This window comes from Monodon monoceros, unplaced genomic scaffold (genome assembly GCF_005190385.1).
Source record: "Monodon monoceros isolate NGI ecotype Baffin Bay Population unplaced genomic scaffold, NGI_Narwhal_1 Super_Scaffold_3, whole genome shotgun sequence".
Taxonomy (NCBI): domain Eukaryota; kingdom Metazoa; phylum Chordata; class Mammalia; order Artiodactyla; family Monodontidae; genus Monodon; species Monodon monoceros.
Window position 1 is genome coordinate 33420951 of NW_021703780.1, and position 10244 is coordinate 33431194.

Consider the following 10244-nt stretch of genomic DNA (forward strand, 5'->3'; position numbering starts at 1 on the left):
TAAGACCTTCTTCTCTGCCAACACCTGGGCTAGATCTTCACCCCATGTCCAAATGTACTGACCAGACATTTGCCGGATCCCTGTGGGAAGGAATCAAAAAAATGGACTCAAGTTTGAAGCAGGAGTTAGATCACTGGAAGGACTGTCCTGGAAGTGAGGCTGGGTGTATCCTTGTCCCTCTAGAGTCTCCCATGTGGGAAGGATGCTCCCAGGGCCAGCCTAGAAAACAAATCTTCTTCCGTGGGTGGAGCAGGGAGTTTGGCAGCCAACACCTCTGGATTTTCTAGAAGGCTGGTGGGATCCAAGGGGAAGGGGGGGAGGGGAAGCGGCGGCTGCAGTGAAGCTGAGGGTAACTGCTTTACTGCGTTGTGGAGAATGCCGTTATCCACACCAATTATAGTTCTACCGTACAGAACCCTGGCGGCCTCCACGGAGGGTGAGGTGGGGCAGATTACTATATTATCAGTGCCACTTGCTCGTAGCGTCTGGTGGGCGAGCTGGTGGGTGGAGGGTGGGGATTCTGAGCCCCCAGGATGAGCTCCCCTGGCCTGACCCAGTCGGGCCCCTCCTGAGATGCCCTCTGAAAGGAGGGACAGGGGATTCATCCTGGGCTCTCCAACAGTGTCCAGAGGATTAGAGCAGGGGGAGGAGGCAGGGTGGACAGAAAGTGGGGAGAGTGAGACAGGACACAGATGATGGCTGAAAGGAGTAGGAAAGGCCTGAGACCCATAAGTCAGCGGAGACTCCATCTCCAGCTCCTGCTGGCTCTTTTCTGCTCTACTTCCCTCAAGCTTGGCTTTCGGAAAGTTCCAGCAGTTTGGCGATGTGTGGGGTTACTGATTCCAGTTCTGCTGCTTTCTCAACGGTCTTCCCCCCTCTCTCCGCACTTCCATCAAGTACACACACTCCTTCCTGCGCCCTGCTCTGGAGGAGGGAGTGTCTGGAAGGTGAACACAGTGCGGGGAATAGGGAACTGGCCGATAACCCAGTAACGGCACTGGGGTCTGAGGAAGGCGGAGGGGGCTCTCTTGTTGGGGTGGGGCAGCAGATGGGGAGCCAGGACTTAATGTGGGCCGGTGTGGTGGTGCCCCCCACCCCACCCCTTTAACAGCCTGCACCTTTTCCTCCCCCAGCTGTCGGGGTCCAGACTGCATGGGCTAGAATAACCTTTTTCGACCTGAGCCCACCAGTGTATGACACTGCACACAGGGGTGGGCGAGCATTTCAATGCCACACACACACACCTATCCAGGTAGCCCCCAGGAAGACACCGGTGATGGGCCCAGAGGACACCTGGGCATGCGGTCCTGCAGCAGGAACCCTCTCCATCCCCAGAGGAAATCTACTCCCTGATGAAAAACATCCAGGCCAGGAACCTGGATTTCAAACCCACGAAGGAACCGGGGCAAGGAGCTGTGACTTTGAGAGAGAACAGGAGAAACATGGAGAGACCTGGTTTGAAATTTCCGAGAATGCTAAGATGACGGATGGAAAAGGGGGCCAGGCGGAGCAGAGAGGAGCCAGAGCCCTGGCTGGGATGAACGTGGAGGTGCCGGTGCCCGGGGCTCAAGCCCACTCCCGTACTTGCAGGAAGTGCCCTTTCAGGAGCCCCCAGCTGTCCAGAGCCATCCATGTGCTTTCACGCCCCTGCCCTCCCTCCCCTTGCTAACACACGCAGGGCCCTGTGAATAGAGGACGTTTAATATTTCTGTGCTGGTCAAACAGAACACAGGTGGGGAGTACATAGGGGAGGGGGCGGAGGGCCCCCTGCCTCTTGGGAGGGGTGGCTTGTGAAGGGGTGTATGTGGGGGGTTTCTTGGGAAATAGTCCAAGGAGTCTTCTCAGCAAAGGGGCCTGGCCTGGGGTGTCACAAGCATCAAATACACCCAGTCCTTGGCCTTAAGTTGGGGTCCCCCATAGGGGGCCTGTGGAGAGTCTCACTTTTTTTTCCAGCTCCTTCGCTGGAATCCACACTCCCAGTGTGATGGGGGACTTGGTCCTGGAGAGAGGGGTCTGGAGAGCCCCCAGTAAGCAGCCCAGGGTTGGGAAGAGGGCTCCCGTGCCCACCGCCCAAGGGGCCGAGCACCCCGCGGGGTGCCGAGGGCTGCCCATCTCCTCCCCTCTGCCTGCTTTCCTTCCCCCGGGCTGGGCAAGAGCAGAGGGGAGGTGAGCAGGGCCGCCAACCTCTACTGAGTCCCAGGGTCCTCAGGGTGGGGTGGAGGGAGGGTGGAGAGAGAGGGTCTTGGCCACCAACAGACACTGTAAACTTTGGTTTAAAACAATAACTTAAGTTGGGGAGGGCTTCCAGCCTGGGGCCGGGATGGGAAGCGGGATGAGCAGGGGGTATGGGAGGCGACAAAGGAAAAAGCCAACAAAAAAGTTTTGGTTTTTGCTTCCGGCATAAGAAAGGTCTTTGGTCATCTGTGTAACTGGGGGGTGGGGGCGCAGGGAAGGGGTGCTGAGGGCGGGTGAGGGAAGTCTGCGATGGGGCACCTGAAGGCTGGGGTGGGAGTGACCTGCCGGGTCACAGCAGCCACCGTGTTCATCCCACCCGCCCCTCAAGCCTGCTTTCAGCCTGGCCTTTCCCTGGACACAGGCAGGTGCTTCCCGCAGTCCTGGCACCCCGTGGGGCCCCAACTCCAGCCTCAAGGGCAGCTCAGCCGCCTTCAGCGGGTCCACCTCTACGAGTGCACCGGGCACAGGCCTCTGTGGAGGCGGTGGGCACCGGGCCACTTTCCTATGCTCCCTGGCCTGGGGGGCAGCACCCAGCAAATGGGAGTGGAGGCCCAGTTCGGCCTGGGGGGGACCTGGAACCAGGCAGCCCTACTCCCACGGATCCCCCCAGGGCACTCCACTTGTTCCCCCCTCACCAGCTGTGGCTCTTGATCGGGCACAGCTGAGGGGCAGGTTTTTTCTGGGGCTGCTCTGAGGCTTTAGCTGCCCCCAGCCCAGGCCAGGGCAGGGGTAGGAGCGGGGGTGGAGCTACTTCTTCACAGTCAGGACAAGAAGGTGGAAGGGAGCACAAATTAGGGAAACGGGGGCCTCTGGCCAGAGAGTACTGCCAGAGCAAGATGGGGGGGCCCTGGGTGTGAGAGGGTGGCTCAGCCCCGCCTGCGGGTCTCCATGGCACTGAGGGGCCCTGCGGGGGGCGAGCTGGTGGGGGAGGAGGGCCCTGCTGCTGCTGCTGGTGGTTGGGGGGCGGGGAGGCGGGATTCGGATGCGGGCGGGGGAGTCTGAGGAGGGGTCTGGGCCCTCCGTGTCCTCTGCCAGTCCCAGACCAGGGGTTCTGTGTCCCCTAGGGGGCGGCCGGTCCCTGCCCCACCCCACTCCGAGCGAGCGTCGTCGTAGGTCAGGTCACCTTGGGAGTTGCTGGCCCAGCCCCCCATCTGAGTCCTGGAAGTGCCTTGAGGTTGGGCGGGGCGAGGAGTCGGGGTAGGTGGGGCCTGGCTTCCGGGGGAGGGAGGGGTCTCACCCCTGCCCTGCCTGCCCCTAGAGGCCCTTAGGACAGTTCCTCTCCCGGCAGCTCCTCCTCCAGGTCCCTGTCTTCTGGAGGCCCCGAGGTGCTGGGGTTAGGGGGCCCCAGGGGGGGTCCCGGCCGCCTGTCTTCCTCCGCCTCAGCTGGCTCCTCTTTCACCTGCACCTGGTGGCTGTGACAGAAGGGATAATGTGGACACCCTGGAGGTCCTCTCCTGCCGGCCCAGCCCCAAACGCATCCAGGATCTGGGGGCGCAGGGATGTGTCCAGAGTTTGCCTCCCCAGGACCCCCTCATCTCTGAGCCGCTGGGGCCTGACGTCTCAGGTCTGGTCTCCGTTGAAAGGAAAGGAGGTCTTGGGATGGACAGAGATTGCTTATGGTTGGGAAGGAGAGAGGAAGGGAGATGACAGAGGATGGAGAAGGGAGGGAAATAAAGAGTGTGTGTGGGGGGGCGGGGGCGGGGAGGGGAGCAATGAGAAGGAAGAGAGGGGCCACCTGCCCTGGGAAGAGAGCTGTGCTGAAGGCGACAAGATGGGGATCCCAGCTGCAGGGGGGAGAAGATTCTGCCTTCCTAATGTTTGCGGGGAGCACGGCGGTGGGCTGGGGTCCATGCCATGGGCTCACCTGTACTGGGGTGGGGAGAGGCGAGCGGGGCTGCTGCTGCCGTTGCTGGGCAGCGGCTCCATGGGGGCGCCCATGTCGTCATGGCTGAGGGGCAGGAGGTTGCTGGCGGAGCCAGGGTTCAGCATGCCAGGGCTGTTGAGGAGGGGGAAGCTGCTCTCGGCCAGGGCAGCCTGGAGGGCACAGAGTTGGGGCCTGTCAGCGGGCTCCACCCAGTCAAGTACTGTCCCTTCCCCAGCCCTAGAGAGCCTCCCGTGTGTCCACGGGCTGCCAGATCTCTGGCACCCCCTCCCAAGGCCAGAGCTCCGAAGCTGAGCTGCCTCCCAGCTTTCCTGAGAACCTGGGCCTGACTTCTTCCCTTCCCGGGAGACAGAGGACCCCCACCCCCTGCCCCCGCTGCCACCCCAGATCTGTAAGCCAGGGAAGGGATCACCACTGGCTATGCCAACCTACCCGCTCTGTGCCCCGTCTCTGCCAGGGAGGGTGGGGGAATGTCTCTTCTGAAGACCAGTGTGCTGGAGGGAAAGTGAGGGGGTGGGAGGGCACTGGGCGGGGACCAGTCCACTACCTGGTAGCTGGCGTTAAGTGCTCCATAACTGAGGCCCGAAATCATGTTCTTCACCAGCGTGGGGCTCCTGGAGGAGAAAGAAGGCAGCGTCTGCTTCATTCATTCGCTTGTTCCCCACTCAGGTCTGGACCTAACTGAGGGCGTGCTCTGTGCCAGGGACTGTCCCATTCATTAACCCTGGGAGGCCAGCGTCGGCTGTGCCCCATCTTATTCAATCCTCCCACTGACCTGGCACATCTGGGACCGAAAGCCCTCTTCACAGGTGAGCTGCCGGGGCTCCTAGGGGCCCTGGAATGTGCCCAGGGTCTCAGGGCTGAGAAGTAGGACCCAGACCCCTCCCAGTGTCTGTCTCCACGTCAGGTGGCCCAGTATTTTCTCTCCAGTCTAGATTTCCCGATGTCTGGCAAGGTCCGAGTGATAACCTCCATCGTCCCCTACTATAAAATCCACTTTCTTGCCATCCTGAATTTTGGGACATCCAATAAGCTGTGTGCTCAGCCTGTCCCCACATGCTCCACACCAAAGGCTTTTCTGCACAAAAAAGTGTTTAGGAGTTGGGTCAGGAAAAGCAATGGCTTAAGGCCATCCTTCCACAGTGACCATCCCCAGTTTAGAGGGTGTCTCAGAGAGGTTAAGGAACTGGCCCAAGGTCACACAGCTGGTGAGAAGCAGAGGTGTAATTCGAGCCCAGGTCTTCTGATTCCAAGTTGATAAGGGGACAGGAAGATTCCAAGCATTGTGACTGGCACATGGGGGCACTCAGAACGGAATGGCTTTCCTTTTCGGGTCCCAACCCTGCCCCAGCACCCACAGCTGCCTGAGGGTAGAGGGGCTCTTGTCTGGGGTGAAGGAATCTTTGAGGGGCACAGGCACCCACAGAGAGCCATCTAACTTGCTTCAGAGGCCCAAGATGCGCAGGCAAGCCCATGTGGGGTGCTCGGTGTGGGGAGGTGGTGGCGCTGGAAGGGAGGCTGAAAGAGGAAACCTCCCCCAGATTCCTCAGTTTCCACTGAAGTGCTGCATGGTAGAGGTCAGAGACCCAGCTCTGCCAGGAATCTGCTGTGTGACCACCCTCCAGCCCCTTGTCCTCTCTGGGCCTCCTCTCCCTGTAAAATGAAGAGGCGGGGGGCCCTGGAGATCTCACAGACTGGCTCATCCAGCAATAAGATGGGGGAGAGTGGCCCTGGGGATGGCAGCCCCCTCCCCAACGGCCACACTGGCTGCCATCTGCCCATGCCCCAGCTCCGGCCTGGGCTACTTTGGGCTTCTGTCTCTCTCTGGTGCCAGGTTCCCCTCAGCTCCTCCCCTCAGTCAGAAGCAAAAGACAGAAATGCCCTCTTCCTAATCATGTGTCACCTCCAGATTCCAGGCTCTCCTGGGCTCCTCCACCCCTTTCCTCCCCCACCCCCGGCCCCAGAGAGGTACCCTGGAGAGGGCTGGGGGGGGGGGCCACGTACCCCGTCATCTTTGGTGGCCTCCGCTTCTGGTACTCCCGCTCGTCCACAGTCCACACGGCGCCCTTGACGTTCTCCACGCGCACGAAGCACTTGTGCAGGCTGAGGTTGTGTCGCACTGCATTCTGGGGGCGCAGCGACAAGAGGCAGACGCTCAGAGGTGGCCCCTCCTCCACTCGGGGGAGCACAGACAGGAGGGTCCTCAAGTCCCACCTGGTCCCACCTTCCCCAGCAACAAGCAAGGGGAGGGCCGGGCAGGAGAAGATGCAGCCGGAGCCGAGGGAAGACCCCTCTGGGCCCTTGGAGCCAGGGGCTCCGGCATCCTCACCACCGCCAACCCACTGTATTGTCTGCTCCCTTCTCCCTGCCACGTTTTGGAAAACTCTGTCTACCAAGTGAATGATACCTCGTTAGCGATAATCTGTTTTCTCAACATCGTTAGTCAGATGCATGTAGCTGTTAGGGCTTCTGAGCGGCACGAGACCACACTCAGGTCCTGGCACCTCAGTGAGCCTGGGACACCTTACCTCAGGTGCACACAGAGTTCCCATTAAGCCTTTGAAAGTTTTGGGAATAACTCAGGAAGCCTCACTGCAACCTTCCTTGACCACCTTGGAGCGTGGGAGCCTTGACTTTGGGCTGTGGCTCAGAACAGACGGCTTACTGAGAGCATAAGGTATACAGTAGAGGCCTAATACATACCTGTTAACATAAGGAAGCTGAGAGAAAGGAGAGCCTGGGTTTAGTGACTGTACAGCAGGAAGAGGAGGGACAAGTCACCTTGTCGGTCCCGCCTCCTCCCAGCAGGATAACTTCAGGAATTGAGGTCATCCGGTTTGTAGGACACTTGGGTGGGGGCAGGGGTGCTTGGCCCAATTCCCCCCGCACCCCGGGAACCTGGGCTAGGGCCCTAATCCACCCCACCACCGCCCACCATGTGCCTCGCTCCTGTCCCCACGCTCTCCTCTCTCAACTTCACAGCCCCAGCCGTCCCTGTCCCTGTTACCTGTCCCCCCTCAGCCTCCCGCACCTCATCTCCATCCTTGTCTCCTCTTTACATTTCTAAACGGGGAAGAAAGCAGGCTGGGCAGGCAGCCCATGCCCCTGGAGATCAATCCCCTCTCCCTTTCTCCCTTCCAACTCTTGCCACTTGCAACTGGCCCGATTTCATTACCAATTTTAATTTGCCTCTAATTAAATCCTGTGTATTTTTCTGACTCGCTTGCTAATCCACGAGGGAGGCGGGCGGCTGGAGTGGAATCTCTTGGAGCGATAATTACAAAGGGCCTAATCACGCCGGGGCTCCTGCCTTGGAATAAATTTGCCCGCATTACGGGGCTCCGATCCTCTGCTTTGCAAATGAGAATGACCCCAATTTCCGAGGATGGCCTCACTGGGGCTTTTTTCCCTCATTTCGAAGCCTGATTCGTGACGAGAGACTAATTCGTTACGCTGAAACATTAACGGCAATTTAAGGGGTCTGGCAGGGGCTGCGTAAACAAAAGGACAGGCCCACAACATGGGCCCTGGGAGGGGACAGACACGGGGGGAGGGCTGGCGAGTACCATCAGCTTGGCAGATGGCAGCTCTGTCCCCGGATGAACGGCAGCTGGCCTGGCCCACGCCAGCTCCCAACCCTTCCGCCCTGGTCTGAAGTGGACAGCATCCCAGGGTGGGGGCCCAAGAGAGTAAAAAGGAGGAGGAAGGAAAGGAAGCTGAAATAGTTGAGGAGAAGAGGAGGGACCTCAAGGGGCAGATAAACGGGTCGGAAGTGGGGGTGGAAAGAAAATAGAATTGGGAGTAGACAGGGTGCATTTCCCAAGTGACGTGAATGGAAGCTTGGCGGCAAAAAATCCTGAAGGTCAGAGTGGACCGCAAGCTGAGGTGGATTCTGCTGGGCCACAGGGAGGGCGCAGGCAGTGCCCCCAGTGGCAGAAGCAGCAGCAGAGCACGGTTAAATGGGAAGGTCACTCAATGAGCTGGCTGCTTGCTGGGACCTAGACTAGGGGAGGGGAGATGGAGGTGAAGACCTGGGAGGGAGACACGCCGCTGAGATGACCAAGGCTGGGCCACCAGTCGAAGGTGGTAAGAAGGCCCAAGGGGGCTGGGCTACAGGAGAGGTGGCTTCATGATGGTCATCGAGGGGTTTAAGAAAGTCACCTAAACTAGCTCCTCCCGACCTCAAGAACGGAGAGAAGTCGAGATTGTAGAGGGTGATGCAGTTAAGAGAGAACAAGAAAGGAGGGTAGGTGGATGAGAGGCACTCTGCCCCCAACGAGGAGGTTGTCTAGGGCAGTGAAGCTCCACACTGACTCCCCTAAAGGTAGAGGATTAATATACAATATTAAAGTAAACATTACATAACAATTGTAATGATCCCTAAAGTTTGTACAGGACTCTATCATTTATGAAACGCGGTATCCAAACTGGCCTACAGGTTGGAGACTGAACCAGGTGGCTCCAAGAAGGCCCTGATGGCTCAGAGAGAGGGCAGGACTGTGGTTGGCAGGAAATGACATCACTCGCAGCCAATCACAGCAGCTGTCCCAGCCTTGCAGCCTCTTTGCCAAGCTTTGGGAATTGGGCACGGGGATACAGAAGGCCACGGAGCAGTCTCTCCTGCTGCACTTAGCACAGAGAAGGCAGAGAAGGCTGGGCCCTGTACAGACCCCACCTTGTCCTGGTCACTGGTAGGGAGGGGGCCCTAGTGACACTTGTTGAAACTTGGTGGGTTCGGGGAGGTAGGCTGTTTAACTGCAGCTTCTGCACTGGCCAGCAGAGGGACTCAAGAGCCAGGGATCCAACTCAGGTCCTGAGATGTGGGGGACTCCTTCCCGGGTGTCCATCCTTTCCCACAGGGTACCGACACTCCCTTCTCCTTCCCCTCACCCCCTCCCACCCTGCTGCACAGAACCTAATATTCTCACCCATCAGAGAGCCAGACTCATACCCCCCATGCTGGCTCTAGAAAAACAAATGGCTTAGCGTCCCAGCCCACAACTCTTGTGTCCCATTTTCCTAGGTTCCCTCCCCTGTCTGTTTCTGATCCCCCAGGAAAACTCTTATGGCTGAAGGTGTTAAAATGACTAATTGGATGAAGACAATTATCTTCCTGCTACTGATGGCAGAGCTGGGGAGTGTGAGCGTTTGTGTTTGTGCCCCAGTGTACTACAGTCCAGGTTCTCGGTCCACCCACGTGTCCAGGCCTGCGAGGCCCCTCCGTCCACCCATCCTGGGCTTCAGAGCATGCGCCTTTAGCCGAGGACTCTGAACCCTGTGGGTCTCCTGTGAATGTAACCCAGGCCTCCCTACCAGGCTCAGGCGCTACCGACTCCCGCAGGCCCTACTTCAGGGAGCTGGGGTTTTTGGGCCCATGCAGGGAGCGCTCCAGAGAAGTGGAGGTGGAGGTGGAGGGGTCCAGGGCCTAGCCTGGGGCCTGGTGGGGCCACTTCTATAGAACTGCCACCCCGAGGGGACTGTTAGGTAGCCTTGGTCTCAAAGGGATCTGGAGATGTCCAAGGCCGCCTGGGGCCCTGGCAAGGAGGAACGGGCATGCCTCACCTTCCAGGTGGCCGTGTTTCTCCGGAAATAGGCGAACATCCTGGTGAACCAGTTATAGATCTCATTCAGGGTCAGCTGCCTGTCGGGGGTTTCCAGGATGGCCTGTGGACAAGGAAGAAGTACAGGGACCCTCAGTCTGGGCCTGCAAGGGCCACAGGCCTGTGTGCTCTGCCCCAGCTCCCCTCAGCCTGGCCCCTAACTCATCTGAGAGCAGAGGAGACCCGCTGCGGAAGCATGTGGACAAGACCGGGGGTGCTTGATGGTCCCCTGAGAGGGGCAGGCTGGTTACAGCCCAGCCAGAGGCTAAAAGGAACACGAGCCTCGAGGGCCGTGCACTTGTGCGAGGAGCACGTGAACTTCTGCTGCAGGGAAAATGGCTCCAAGGGCCCCTGCCCTAGACTGGGAAGGAAAGCAGTATTCTTGGGAGAAAGAGGTCCGGGGGTGGGGGCTGTTTGGAATTTATCCTGGTTTTTGTAAAGGGCACCCTCAACATGAGATGGCGTGTGGATGTGTGTGTATGTGTGTGTGTGTGTGTGTGTGTGTGTGTGTGTGTGTGTGTGTGTGT

General features: G+C 59.1%; 1 protein-coding gene across 5 annotated transcripts in view; it reads right to left on the reverse strand.

Annotated features, from left to right (window-relative positions):
• Positions 1-1686: 1686 nt before the first annotated feature.
• The window catches only part of FOXP4 (forkhead box P4), a 51533-nt gene continuing 42975 nt past the window's right edge, over positions 1687-10244 (reverse strand). For all 5 annotated transcript variants that reach the window (XM_029242560.1, XM_029242556.1, XM_029242557.1 and 2 more), the window contains 5 exons: positions 9680-9781; positions 6122-6243; positions 4665-4731; positions 4100-4269; positions 1687-3647 (listed from right to left, as the gene is read on the reverse strand). In XM_029242560.1, the coding sequence (XP_029098393.1) occupies positions 3500-3647; positions 4100-4269; positions 4665-4731; positions 6122-6243; positions 9680-9781 (609 nt within the window). In that variant the 3' untranslated portion in view covers positions 1687-3499. The remainder of the gene's footprint in view (positions 3648-4099; positions 4270-4664; positions 4732-6121; positions 6244-9679; positions 9782-10244) is intronic.